We start from the raw sequence: 15,293 nt of genomic DNA on the forward strand, positions 1-15,293 counted from the left end.
CGGGGGTGGCGAGCTTCCAGAGGGCTATTGCGACCCGCTTTTCCAGGGGGATGGCAGGCTGCAGGTGGGTGTCATGTCTCCAGAGGGCGGGGGTGAGCCTTCCACATGCGGACGTTTTGGAGCCACTGCGGATCGTCCCAGTGCTCCAGGACCAGCCGGTCCTACCAGTCCAAACTGATGTTGAGCCTCCAAAAACACCTCTCCCCTGTGGGGTGCGGTTGCCAGAGTGTAGCAGTCGCACCCAGGGAGAGGGTCCCCAGAATAAGCTTGGGTCCAGCTCATGTAGGACCAGGAAGGCAGCCGGAACAAAGTGCTGCAAAAACTGCAGCATGGCCGTGTGGTGCCATCGCATGCCCAGGGGCAGCTCTATGGCTCCAAGGAAAAAGCTGTGGTGTCCAAAAAAGAACAGGGCAAGCACAGCAGGCACGGTGAGAGCTCTGCTGTCCCTCAAAGAGGTAGCAAGCACACAGCAGAAGCAGAGAAACGGCTGTCCAAGGGGGTCTCTTTAAGCACGTGTCTCTGCCAGGCTCCGGCCCCAGCACTTGGAAGCAACTGGTGACCTAACGCTCTGGCCGAACTGGTTCCAGGTGGCCTTTTATGCAAGAGAACGTCCAATCAGTCTTTTTGATGCACTTTTGTGTGTGGACACTCTCTTTTGGACGACTTTTTTTGGAAGATCTCTTCCGAAAAAAGCCTGCAGTCTAGACCAATGCTGTGCAACCTTTTTTGATCTGCGACCCCCTGCACCCAGCTCGCCGGATCTAAGTACCACGACCCCCTGGGAAGACATCTGTGACCCCCTTGGGGAACGCAATTCATGGATTGCACACCACTGGTCTAGAAGAAGGCTATTAGCCTACTTCTATTAGCCTACAAAGGCTATTAGCCAGGGGATAAAATGGTGTCCTTGGCCTCTGTTTGTCAGAGGCTGGAGAGGGATAGCAGGAGGCAAATCGCTTGATCATTGTCTTCGGTCCACCCTCTCTGGGGCACCTGGTGCTGGCCACTGTCGGTAGACAGGCTACTGGGCTAGATGGACCTTTGGTCTGACCCAGTACGGCCGTTTCTTATGTTCTTATGTTATGTTCTTAAGTAGCCTCTTTCCTAGCAGCCTAAATTTGGCCTCCAGAACCTCTCACTTGCCCTTCTCTATGTCATTGGTACCTACATGTACCACAACCACCGGCTCCTCCCCAGCACAACACATAAGCCTATCTAGGTGTTTCAAGAGATCCGCAACATGTGCACCAGGCAAACAAGTCACGATACACTTCTCCCGGTCATCATAAACCCAGCTATCTACATTTCTAATGATCAAATCCCTCATTACTAACACCTGCCTTTTCCTAATGACTGGAGTTCCCTCCCTCAGAGAGGTATCCTCATTGCGAGAGGATACCCCAACATCATCCGGAAGGAGGGTCCCAACTATGGGATGGTTTCCTTCTATTCGTTGACTGTTCTCCTTCCCTGAGCCTTTCACCCTCCTTAACAGCACAGGGGCTGTCTGACTGGAGGTGGGACAGTTCTACAGTATCCCAAAAAGCTTCATCTACGTACCTCTTGGCTTCCCTTAGTTCCTCCGATTCAGCTACCCTGGCCTCCAAAGCCCATACGTGGTCTCTGAGATCCAGGAGCTGGGAGGGAGGACGCTGTGATTTTTGAGACCAGGACTGGTTCTGTGGTGGATATTGTGCAGTTTAAACTAGGAGACAAAGCAATTTAGTTCACAGTGGAAGGTTTTGGAAGCTTCTGAGACTACAGATCTGTGTTGCCTACATAAAAAAAAGATAAAAAACAGAAATACAGGCAGTCCCCGGGTTACATGGATCCGACTTACATCAGGGGTGAGGCAACCCCGCACTAGCTGCTTCCCCCCAGCAGACCAGGGAGACGCGAAGCTAGCGCCCCCCCTCAGCAGACCAGGGAGATGCGGAGCGGCTTTTCTCAGCAGACACCTCAGCTTGAGAATAAAGGACTGAGGGAAGTGAGGTGTGGGAGAATAAAACTGAGCTCTGGAGAAATGTTTGGCTAGAGTTTCCCCTACAATATGTACCAGTTCTGACTTACATACAAATTCAACTTAAGAACAAACCTACAGTCCCTATCTTGTACATAACCCGGGGACTGCCTGTACTTTCCAGACTCCAGAGAAGGTGAATATAGCAATGCTCCTTTGATTGCTCCTTCCCCCAGCGATTCTGTGCAAGAGGTGAGCAGTGGTGTCAGATAAAAAAAAAAAAAAGGAAAGGAAAAGTAAGAAAAAAAGAGAGGAAAAAGAGAAAAAAGGTGGGCCCGATCCTTACTTTTAAACTTTCCATGGACCCCCTGCAGTACCATCACGGACCACCAGGGGGTTTGCAGACCACCAGTTGGGAACCACTGATGTAGGCAGTTTTGTCACTCTGTATTCTATCCCTGCACCAACTAGAGTTCCTATCGGATGCTAAGTCTATAAAACCAGGATTTCCACACGAATTGTGTGTTCCTCATTTTCTGGATTGTTAATCTGACCAATTTAATCCCTAATGAAATTCCATTGTCTTTGGCATCACAACAATTATTAATCGGGCCCATAATCTGGCAATTCAAAGTACTGCTTTCAGCCCAACCTTCAATCCCCCCCTCCCCACACTTAACACACCATGTTCTGAGACATGCAATTAAGACTATTTCAGTAATGCAAAATACTAAAGGTGTGCAGTGGTTCTGTGTTTTACTACTGGTTTCAGAAACAAAACTCTGGATGTCCTGACTTCGTTGCATTTAAAATCTCAACAATAGGCAGCTTTTTTGAATCATAAAAGAATGGTATGTTTAGAATCTACAATTCTAATGAAAGCCATTAGAGATCGAAATGCTGAAAACTCTCAGAAGGCCAATAAAACGAAATCCCCTGCAAAAGATTATTGCTTTTAATCTAGGGTTGTGCAGTCAAACCGCTGAATTATAAAATGGAGCCCATAAGTCACAGCTCATTATTGTTTATTATGCATATGGACTAAGAAGTTTCCCATCACTTTGAGAAATAAATTTGAAGTTCATTTTATAGTATGCAAAAAAAATTATAATTAGGTGTTAAAACCAAATATCACAGTATCAAGTCAAAATGAAATGGAAAAGCTGGAAAACTGCATAGAACAACTATGTTCTAGTTGGCTTATAAATTTCTACAGCAAATATTTTAACATTTTGTATTGATTAAGAGAGTTAAAATATTTTACAATCAAATATGTACAAATAAATTAGATGCGGCACAGATTATTGTTTATGTGGCTTTTTCTAAACATAATATCTCTATAATAAAGATGATGTAAAAGAACACACGTGTATATGTATATACAGATACATACAGAAACATATCTACTTAATTAAATGGGTATTTTACTGTGTGATATAGTCAAGATAAAAAAAACAAAAAAACACAACTCTGTACACAACCTAATTGGCATAAATAGTTTACCATAACAAGATAAAAGACTGCAATGTAACATCGCCTATCAGTTATAAAAAGGTAAGAGTATCTCACAGAGTAAAACTGAAGCCGTTATATTGAACACAGATTTGAAAGGTTTTAGTTCATAGTCTGTTGAGAGATTTTATAATTTTCTGGCTAGAGCAATAAGAGTTATAAGTATATAAGGGAATGATCAGTGTCCCGCATGTTAGCACTAGATGGTCTCTGTTCTGCTTTTTTCACACCAATGTTGTCTGGTTTATAAAGTTTACCTTGGTCAACTGACCAAATTTCAGGTACTGAGTCCTCACCCATGCAGACATCTGATAAAGTTTCTATTTTGGACCAATTATGGTCTTTTTTCGTAGTAAGATCGATCAAGAAACTTCTCCAGTGAGCATTCCGGTCATGGATCTAGGTGGGAAGAAAAATAGATTATAGAGTGAAGAAAAGAGTCCGAACAATGATTTAAAACAACGTAAGATTTTATTTTTATTATTCAAGTTCAGTGGGATGGGCCACGGGATTAGCTGAGCTCTGAGATGTGAGAATAATTCTACTCTTCCAGGTCCATTATCAGGATGCAGTGTTGACAGAAACACAACTCAGAGCAAACAGGTGAATGCTAGACTTGAACCAGGGAAACTGGGAAAGCCATGAACTTCCTCCTCCAAAGAGACACTCCAAGGACCAGAATGGTGTCCGAGGCTATGTCTAGACTGCAGGCTTCTTTCGGTAGAAGCTTTTCCGGAAGATAACTGCTGAAAAAACTTATTTCGAAAGAGAGCGTCCACACTGCCCAACCGCATCGAAAAAGCAATCTGCTTTTTTGAAAGATAGCGTCCAAACTGAATGGACGCTATCTCGTATTTAAGCTGTGATTACTATGGACAGAGTGCCCACCAGGGCACCTGTGCGTTTTCCTCTTTCCTCTTCTTCCGAAACAGCTCCCTCTTCACACACACCTTTTTCCGAAAGAGCTCTTTTGGAAAAAAGGCTTCTTCCTCGTAGAAAGAGGTTTACCAATGTCAGAAAAAGCCCTCTGTTCTTTCAGCGTTTTTTCCTCGAAAGAACGTGACTGCAGTGTGGATGAAAATGAAGTTTTTCCGAAAAAACTCTGCAGTGTATACATACCCCTAGGCTATGTTTACGCTCGCGGCTTCTTGCACAAGTATGGCAGTTCTTGCGCAAGAATCCGCAGAACATCCACATGGCCCGCCTGCTCTTGCGCAAGGAAATTTACAGTACGGCGTGGTAAGAGAGGGCTTCTTGCGCAAGAGCTATGCTCTTTTTTAACAGGTGTAAGCCCTCTTGCACAGGAGCTCTTGCACAAGAGGGCAGTGTGGACGCTCGGCCGGGGTTTCTTGCGCAAGAAAGCCCTATGGCTAAAACAACCATCAGAGCTTTCTTGCACAAGAGAGCATCCACACTGCCATGGGTGCTCTTGCGCAAAAGTACAGTTAGCACATGGCAGTGTGGACGTGTTCTTGCACAAGAACCCTTGCGCAAGATGTTCTTGTGCAAGAAGCTGCTAGTGTAGACATAGCCCTAGTGATTTTGCTTGCAGTCCAATGTATCGCTTTGAGCTGCATGTCCTATTAAAACTCAGAGAATGCGTCTGAAGTTTCAGAAATAGTAAGATACGGTGTCCTAGATCTACAGTACAAGTACTAAGCCACTTTCCACAGCATTTGCTACCAAAGACCTGCAATCCAACCCAAACCCAACGGACCCTGATTACAAGTGTTCAAGGGCAGACAGGGTAGAAAAACACCTGGATCGTCTCTGGCTGGGGTCAGCTCTCCTCCTTCCTGTGCCAGCCACATTCCTCGCTCCTGCAAGTCACTACTACCTTGCTACGCTGCATGTGCTACAGTCACAGAGGAAGTGTGCCAAAGAGTGGCAGTGACTCTCAATCCACAGTGCACACAGCACAGTGTGGGGTGGCAGCCAGCAGACAACACAGTTTCCAACACATGCAGTTACCCAGATACCAGCTGCACAGGCAGGAGGCGGTGATGGTACTGACTCATTTGCAGAACAGATAAGGATTGGGTTGATTGGGTTTGGGTCTGGTTCAGGTCCAGCTACAAATAAGGCCTAAGGAGGCCTCTAATTGTGGTTTTAAAAACAAGACTCCAGCTATAGCAGCATCCTCTTTACATTAGCTAGGCTCTTGTCTTTCCTCATACTTCATTTCCTATAGGATCAGATGTTGCTGTTTAAAAATAACTGGGTTCAAAGTGACCGGTTTGGCTGTCAGACCTGGGAATTGATACCTTATTTGGGGGTTAGATTTCTCTTCTTTGGGGGTTAGATTTCTCTTCTTGAATCTAACAGCTCAGAAATCCCCTTTTTTTTTTTCAGATTGTAAGCTCTTTGGGGCAGAGACCTTGTTTGTTTCATATTTACCATAACAGGGCTCTGGTCTGTGAGCGGGGAAGCTAGGTGTTACAATAGTATAAACAGTGAATAACAGGGTTGTCAACTAATCAAAGTTAACTCAACCGGCAAAGCATGTCTGGAACGGAGGCCGAAGCATGAAGGGACATATGAATATTTAGCACATCTGGTACATAAATACTTGCAACACTGCCATGTGAACGCCTGTTCTCACTTTCAGGTGACATTGTAAATAAGACGTGGGCAGCATTATCTCCCGTAAATGTAAACAAACTCATTTGTCTCAGTGACTGGCTGAACAAGAAGTAGGACTAAGTGGACTTATAGATTTTAAAGCTTTACATTATATTGTTTTTGAGTGCAGTTACGTACCAAAATGTTTTTCTGCATTTGTAAGTTGCATTTTAATGATAAAGAGATTGCACTACAGAACCTGGATGAGGTGAATTGAAAAATACTATTTCTTTTATCTTTTTTACAGTGCAAATATTTATAATAAAATATAAAGTGAGCACTGTACACTTTCCATTCCAGGTTGTATAACTGAAATCAATATACAGTATTTGAAAATACAGAACATCCAAAAATATTTATAATACATTTAAATTGGTATTATTAAGAAGTGTGATTAAAACTGCATTTAATTGTGACTTTTTTAAAAATCTCAATTAATTACAATTTTTAATAATCATTTGGCACCCTAATAAACAGTATAAAAAGCATGATATAATTATAAATCAGCATTTTTGTTCTTTCCCTTGTCCTAACAGGTTTTATTTTTCATTAGGAATCAAAAACTGAAGGATAAATTCTAATCCCCAGTAAATTAAAAAAAAAAAAAATCACCTCTTCACCTCAATTAAACTTCGGTATCAGGTTTACCATTATAAAGGCTGCAAGGCAGCAACGTACCAAGACGTGTCTCCGTAAGGTGGACATGTCTGTGAAGGTTCTCTCACAAGCCCGGCACTTGTATGGTTTTTCACCGGTGTGAATACGCTGGTGACGCCTGAGAGCTCCTTGCTGAGTAAATGTTTTTCCACACTGTTCGCAGAAATATGGGCGAGTCTCTGCAAACAAACAAACAACCCCCACAACCATAACCACATCAGTCAGCCCTTTTGAGCCTGATCCTGCAGATGCATTGACACATGCTTAACTTGATTTATGTGAGCAGATTAAAGCATATGAACAGCAGCCCTGGCTCCCACAAGCTAGTGATGAATATTTCTAGCCCTCCTTGTTGTAAAAAATAGCTTGAAAGTGTGACCCAAGTACAATCTATCCTACAGGCCAGAGTCTGCCTCAGTCTGCACAGGGAGGTAGCTACCTGGCCCTACAGTACATGCCAGAACAGGGAAAGGGAAAGGGATTTGCCACCAATGTTCCTTCTAATTTTTTCCCATCCATGTGTAGAATAAATATTGTTGTGTGCACCAAGGTATGTGCAGATGTGCACCACCAATAGAAATTCATGCTGCCAGCTGTGGGCACTCTGCTAATCAGCTGGGTGGCATTTGAATCTCATCTGGGTGGATGCCCAAGCGCTCAGTTTACAGAGAACATTAGGTGCCACCTTGCCACTGCACCAGCCAGGAATCTACCCTTTGATGGTGTGATGACCACAGAGGATGGGCATTTGAGGGAGAGAGGGGCGTGTCCTGGATTGCTTTAGTCAGGTTATGCAAATAAGTAAAGTTAAGAATATGCGTAAGTGTTTGCATGTGGCTCACCACATCTAACGACCAAATGATCAATGATCTAATGATCAAAGAGGCAATGCAAGGTATGTTTATTAATGTTTAAATACTGTAGGAATAGTTTTATCTCTTACAAAAAAAAATAAGAGGAAATATAAACTCTAGCTCTGAATCACTCCCAGCTCAATCTACTGGTAGAGGAGTAGATATGGATGAAAGTTTTGATCTGAAATTGCTTGCAAAAGGGGAATTCAGTGTTCTCTTTGGTGAGCTCTACTACCAAAACCAACATCTCCTTGCTTTGTTACCTGCATGGACATTACTGTGTTGGGCTAACGAGGCCCTCAGTCCAAACGTTTTCCCACAAACATCGCATTTATAGGGCTTAGCTCCCATGTGGCATCGCTTATGGCACTTCAAGTATTCATTGGTGGCAAAATGTTTTCCACACACATCACATTTAAAGAGACGCTCTCCTGTAAAAAAACCAAAGACATTCTGAACTCTCTTACTAGTTACCTCCTCCTGGCCAACTTTATTTTTTTCCCCCATACTTGCCCTCTTGCTCCCTTTGACATAGTCAATCATTCCCTTCTTCAGGACTGTCTTATGATTTCCATGAATCAAAAGTGGCTCGCAGCTGGTTTCCCCTCCATCATGCTTTGTTAGCATCCCTCAGGGCTGAGTCCTTTTTTCCCTCCTCATCCTTTCTCTATGTGACCTCATTAAGAATGACCATACTGGGTCAGACCAATGGTCCATATAGCCCAGTATCCTGTCCTGACAGCAGCCAATGCCAGGTGTTTCAGAGGGAATGAACAGAACAGAGAATCATCAAATGGTCCATGTCAGCTTCAGGCAAAGAGAGGCTAGGGACACTGCAAGCATGGTGTGGCATCCCTGCCCACCCTAACAGCTAGTGATGTACCTAGGTTCCATCAACCTATTTAGCTCTTTTTTGAACTTCGTTATTGTTTTGGCTTGCACAGCCTCGCGTGGCAAAGAATTCCACAGGTGGACTGGGCTTCCCTGTGTTTGCTTTAAACCTGCTGCCTTTTAATTTCATTGGTTGGCTGCTAGTTCTCCTCTTCTGTGAAGGAGGACGCAACACTTCCTTATTCGCTTCCTCCACATCACCAACGATCTACACACCTTTCATAGCTCTCCTCAGTAGCTCTTTTTCAAGATGAAAAGTCCCAGTCTTTTTTTAAGCTCTCCTTATAGGGAAATGGTTCCAACCCCCTAATCATTTTTGTGGCTTGTCTTTGTAGCTTTTCCAATTCCAATATATCCTTTTTGAGACTGGGTGACCAGATCTGCATGAATACTTATTAGCCAGGATGGGTAGGGATGGTGTTCCTAGCCTCTATTTGTCAAAGGCTGGGAATGGGTGACAAGGGAGGGGTCACCTGATGACTCCCAGTTCTGTTCATTCCCTCTGGCATTGGCCACTGTTGGAAGACAGGACACTGGGTTAGATGGACCTTTGGTCTTACCCAGTGTGGCCCTTATGCTCTTAAGTACAGACAGTCCCCGGGTTACATGGATCCGACTTACATCGAATCCCTACTTACAAACGAGGTGAGGCAACCCCGCACTAGGTGCTTCCCCCCAGCAGACCAGGGAGACGTGAAGCTAGCGCTCCCCCCAGCAGACCAGGGAGATGCGGAGCGGCTTTTCTCAGCAGACACCTCAGCTTGAGAATAAAGGACTGAGGGAAGTGAGGGGTGGGAGAATAAAACTGAGCTCTGGAGAAATGTTTGGCTAGAGTTTCCCCTACAATATGTACCAGTTCCGACTTACATACAAATTCAACTTAAGAACAAGCCTACAGTCCCTATCTTGTACGTAACCCGGGGACTGCCTGTATTCAAGCTGCAGGCATTCCACCGATTTATAGAGAGGCATGATGGTATTTTCGGTCTGGTTATTTATCCCTTTCTTAACAGGTCCTACCATTGTCAGTTTTTCTGATGGCCACAGAACACTAAGCAGACTTTTACAGAGAACTATCCACAATACCTCCATGGTCTCTTTCTAGAGTGGTAACAGCTAAGTTCGACTCCATCATGTTGCATGGATAGTTGGCATTGTGTTTTCTAGTGTGCATTACTTTGCATGTAACAACATTTAATTTCATTTGCCAATTTGCTGCCCAGTCACCCAGTTTTGTGAGATCCCTTTGCAACTCTTTCCAGTCTTCTTTGGATGAAACTATTCACTCACTGACCTCAGCTGCCATTTCTATGCAGATGACTCCCAACTCCGCCCCTCTATCCCGATCTCCTTCTTCAGTTTTGCATCTCCTCAGCCTTCCTAATGTCTCCCTACTCAAGCGCCCACATGCTACATCACCTGATACCTCCCAAGAGCTAAAAATACACTATGCACTTCCCTATCCCCTGCTGCCGAGGTTAGGAACATGGATGACTTTTTTTCTACCTGGATGTCCTGCAGATGACTTGCATTCAACATGACCAAATAGCGGTAAGAATTAGGGATGTGAATGGGTAACCTGTTACCCAGTAAGAAACATCCTCATTGGGAGAAGCACACTGGGTAGTGATTAACCTATACCCAGGACCAGTCTGCTGCAAGTGGAGGGCTGCTCCAGCCCCATATGGGGCCGGGATCTCCACATGGGGCCAGTGGTGGCAGCAGCAACCCCATGCAGGGCTGATGGGGTTGGGGGAGGTGACAGCAAGAGGTGAGGGGGACAGCAGTATCCCTGGGGGCTGCTCCAGCTGGGCTGGAGTAGTTCTCCCCACATCTCACTTAATTGGTTAACCTATGGTTTAACAGGACTTTACATCCCTAGTGAGAATGATACAGGGAGGGGAATAGTCCTTCGTGAATCTGGCCCAGAGAGTTTAATTCCTACCTGTATGTGTCCTCTTGTGACCATTTAGTTTGCCTTTGTCAGCAAAGCACGCCCCGCAGTCCTCACAAATGTATGGCTTTTCGCCCGTATGCGACCTACAGGCAAGGAAGCACAGAGAGAGATTGAGAAAACACAGCTAGACAGGCTGCGCTTAATTTGTAAGGAAAGAGGTGCTGGGGTTCAAGCCTTTTTTTTTTAAACTTTCATAAACAAGCACACGAGGGCGATGAACTGACAAGTCTGGAGATGAGCTAGGGGATTTTCCAGTAGCCATTCCCCCGCAATGTTCATTTCTTGTGCTGTGGATATTACAGTCCTGGAGAGTTTGCCTAGATTTCCTATATGGGAGTTGGCATAAAATCCTAAGGAAATTGAAGGTCCGCATGCATCTCCCACCAAAGATGCATTGGGATTCCAAGGTGCCCTGTTGCAATGAAAGACCCTACCTGATGCTTGGGATTTTGCATGCTCAGAGTGTGTGTTTTGGGAGTGGCCCTAGAGAACTGTGGGCAGCAACAGTCATATGCCTCAGGAGGAGTAAGTCAGTGTAGCTTCGTTAATCTGAAGGAGCCCAGCTGATTCCCGCCAGTGGAGGATTATTCCCTTACAACGCCTTAAAGGGGAGCAGGCAAGATTTTCCTCTGGCTGTTCCTTTCTTTTCCTTCCTTCGTGCTCCAACAGCAGCATCAGGCCTAAACGCTGCTGCCAAAAGAATTGACAGCCTGTTCAAACAAGGAATATAAAATTCTCTTTAATCAGTTAACCAGTTAAATAGTAAACTTAACCAGTTAACTGATTAAAGGGGGCTGGGGGGGTTCTGCAGCCCCACGACTTCTGGCCCAGAGCGGGACGACTGGGCACAGGCTGCGCCACCTGTTAAGGGTGATGCTTTCTGGGTAACTGGTTACACATTAATATCCCTTGTTCAAACAACCATACTATTGCTCTATACTGGTCGCCTGATGATGTGTCAAAGTGATGAATATCCTACTCCTTGGAGACTCTCCCAAGACCAATCATCTCCTTGTGTGAATATATATATGCTATTGCTACAATCCAGCCAGGAACCAATAAAGCCATGGGTTATTTCAAATAGAAGGGCAGCTTGCTTCACTTAGCAGGTGAAGAAAGCTCAAGGAGAGAGAATCCCAGTGAGTGCAGAGACAGCAGATGACCTGAGAAAGATCTTAGGCCTTGTCTACACTTACTAGAAGATTGGCACTGTGGGGATCGATCCCCTAGCAGTCGACTTAGCAGGTCTAGTAAAGACATGCTAAATCAATTGCTGATCACATTATCAACTCTGGTACTCCACCAATTCGAGACGCATATGGGGAGTTGATTGGAGAGTTTTCTCCTGTTGACCCCCCATACCGATCTAAGGTATGTCGACTCCAGCTACGCTATTCACGTCGCTGGAGTTGTGTACCTGTTTGACATTGCCCCCTAGTGTAGAATTAGCTTCGTGTGGCTCGTAAGCTTTGTCTCACCCAAAAAGAAGTTGGTCCAGTAAAATATTACCTCACCCACCTTGGTTCTCTAATATCCTGGGGCCAACAAGCTACAACTATGCTGCATATAACATGTGGTTCCTAGACATTTACACAAATATATTACTTAAGTTTATCGAGATTTTTTTTTTTTTTGTCCCAAAGACAAGGACACATACAATCACCCACTGAAATGTAGCAAGTACTGATGACCTCACTTTATAACTGTGACAAACATACTGGGCCAGACACTCCATGGAAGAAAGACTTGGTCCTATTGGTGATTTCAATTTAAATATTGGCTTTTCAACAATTCTGCTTTCATTTTAGTTACCAGGCAGAGCTACCATTCTCAACTTCACGTAAATCACACAAACAGATTTGCACCAGCTGAGGGTCTGAATCTTGATCTTTAACTCACGAGGATGTTCCTATTTTTAAAGAGTGTGGTCATGAAGGGATAACCTTGCAAGACGTGTTTTAGAATATACCCTTAGAATCTGATTTTAAACGAGCTAAAAAAAGGACATTCTGAGCCAAACGTCCCACATCTGGAACTTTCTGTGCTGTGCTTCCCCAGTTCAGGTCATGTTATACAATATGCAAGACTACAAACGATTTTGAGACGTCAGTCAAAAAGCTGCACGCTGAACAAGAGGGGGAATGCAAACAAACCCTAAACTTCCTTGATTTGTTGGTATAATGCTGACTTTCAGGGCAGGAACTAATATAAGTGTAAATCAGCAGAGCTCTACTGGAGATTTTATTTAGATAGAAAGATAGATACTGGAGATATATAGAGAGAGCACTTAATTTTAAAGTATCCAAGCACTTCCACAATCTTGTTAATGTATTTCTCCCAACACTACTTCTGTGAAGAAGGGCAGTGCTACTGTCCCCATTTTACAGATGGGGAACTGAGGCACAGAGAAACGAAATGACATGTGAAAAGTCTGTGGCAGAAAAAGGGACTGAACCCGAGTCTCCTAAATCTGAGACTAGTGCCCTAACTACTGAGCAATCCTTCCTCTCATGACATTTTTTACATTAGTTGAGCTTCTGGCTCAATATTTTAGAGGTATATGCTTGCCTATGAAGGAATGGTACTGCTATGATTTAATTCTTTCCCAAGGGTGAGTTGATGACCCTGGAATAAACAACTTTACATAAAATAAAAGAATGAAACACTTCATTAGTTATTGATATTACAGGCCAAAATAAAGCCCAGTCTTCCGCTGTTACACGCGTACTGCAGAAAGATGACTGGGAGATAGGGAGTCATACAAGAAAAGGTCTTCTGGGGCAAAGTGTATGCGGGGTTCAGTAACGGGAGAAGCGGTACCTGACCTGGTGTGGATCTTAAGCTGTGATGGCTGTGCAAATTTCGAATGACAAACGCTACATTCGTAGGGCTTTTCCCCTGTGTGCGTCCGCATGTGAAACACCAGGGCAGTTCGCGAGCTCAAGATCTTCCCACAGACTGAACACAGCGGGCGCTTCACTCTCCCTTCATGTTTCCGAATGTAATGTGTCCTTACGTCTCTCTTTCTTTTAAATGTAGCATTGCAGAGGGTGCAGGCAAACTGCCTTTCTTCCGTATGCACACATGCTCTGTGCTCTTTCCAGCTGTTGTAGCTAGCGAACGACTTGCTGCAGATATCACATCGATAGACTTTCCCAGGCAAGGACTGGTGGACATCTTTGCAGTGATCCACATATTTTTTCCGGGACACAAACTGCTCATCACATTTATCGCATGTAATAACATAGGCAGACTTCTTAGTGACTCTGGTTTTATTTACCTTCTTTATTTTAAAGTCTTCATCCGATTCATTTTCTTCAGCGTCTTTATCATTAGACGAGTCATCGTCATCATCTGTACAAACATTCTCGTTATCTTTACCATCATCTACTTCAGAATAAACCACATTGTAATCTCCCTCCCCTTCTCCTTTCACATTTGTTTCTTCTTCATCCTCATCACCTTCATTTTCGTCTTCTTTGTTAGCTTCAGTTTCATCATATGGTGGCTTCCTTTCTTCTCTTGCATTGCTGCAATCCACTTGTGCATCTGATGAACTCCCTGGTTCTTCTTCATTGTCCATGGTTTTTTTGCGCTTAGCACCTTTTTGCAATCCATCTGAGGCCGCATCCCATGTTTCTTTGCTAATATCTGATTCACAAAAGGTTACATCTGCTCTCTCAGCAGGTGGAACTACCATCCAGTAGACTGGCAAAAGCTTCCTGTCTTGCCCAGATTCATGTATTTTTCTGTTAAAAACAAAACACGATAGGAGAGATAAACACCTGGTTTTATAAGCATGCACACAGAAGCAATAGGGTTTCTCATTCATTTTAGTGATGCCTTTCACAAACTGGGAGAAAAAACTGGAGAGCCAGAGCAAGGACACATTGCAGAAAGGTGAAGCTACATAATTAATGATAACTAAAATGTCTTGTGCAAGTAATTCTGTAGAAGCATTACGTAAACTGATACGTATTCTTGGTTTCACAGCTAGCAATGGAGACTACAGCGAGGCACTAGCAGAAGTTTCAACTCTAAAGTGAACTTGTGTGTTACCTGACTAATAACATGAAAGAGTGTAAATGCAGTCTAATAAATGGGTTCTTGCAAATACAATTTGAGATCATCTTGCTTTGCTTGTAATTAAACTCAAATCAATACATACTAAATGGCATACTTTTAAAATACCTACTGCATTTCACCCTGGTACCGCCTTAAAGAAATACATTATATTTACCACATTTGACCATGGAACACTTTATTGTGTGTGTCTCAAATCACAAAACCAATGTTTCACTTTAATTGTATATGCGATTTCCCCACAATGCAAGGGTATTATTTGGCTCTAAAATACATGGAAGAAATTCCCAATGTTGGGAAGGTGGATAAGAAAGCAGAACGGAGAATCATCACTTTAGCATAAACTTGAGTTCCTTGTTACAATGCGCTGCACATTGATGAAATATTTGCAACACAGGTGTCAACAATGTATTGTTCTTGCAAAAAACAGCAAACGTCATTCTGGGATGTAAGTAAGCAGGACATGAAAAGTCAGCCTGTCCAGACTACCACACCCCTTTCAGGCATCTGCTCTGTCAATACCCCAAGTTTCACATTACCTACAGCTTTTAGCCCCAAGCGCCAAAAAGTCTACTATAGGTATAGGCCCTGGCTATCCCATTAAAACATACTGCTGCATAGTTTGAGAACTGCTGCTATAGTATATGGAACAGCGTAAAGAAGTCATTAGTTTGCACCGATTTTACTATGTGCTTTTCAGGGAGCCTGTTCTAAAATGAGGCAAATATGTAGAAGAGCTCATGTATCCTCTGGAAGT

General features: G+C 43.8%; 1 protein-coding gene across 1 annotated transcript in view; it reads right to left on the minus strand.

Annotated features, from left to right (window-relative positions):
- Positions 1 to 1,914: 1,914 nt before the first annotated feature.
- The window catches only part of LOC102451311 (uncharacterized), a 42,787-nt gene continuing 29,408 nt past the window's right edge, over positions 1,915 to 15,293 (minus strand). Inside the window, exons 4-8 of the mRNA XM_075925733.1 lie at positions 13,279 to 14,202; positions 10,442 to 10,536; positions 7,869 to 8,036; positions 6,773 to 6,930; positions 1,915 to 3,871 (exon numbers count right to left, since the gene is read on the minus strand). Of these exons, the coding sequence (XP_075781848.1) occupies positions 3,629 to 3,871; positions 6,773 to 6,930; positions 7,869 to 8,036; positions 10,442 to 10,536; positions 13,279 to 14,202 (1,588 nt within the window). The 3' untranslated portion in view covers positions 1,915 to 3,628. The remainder of the gene's footprint in view (positions 3,872 to 6,772; positions 6,931 to 7,868; positions 8,037 to 10,441; positions 10,537 to 13,278; positions 14,203 to 15,293) is intronic.

This window comes from Pelodiscus sinensis, chromosome 3, assembly GCF_049634645.1.
Source record: "Pelodiscus sinensis isolate JC-2024 chromosome 3, ASM4963464v1, whole genome shotgun sequence".
Taxonomy (NCBI): Eukaryota; Metazoa; Chordata; order Testudines; family Trionychidae; genus Pelodiscus; species Pelodiscus sinensis.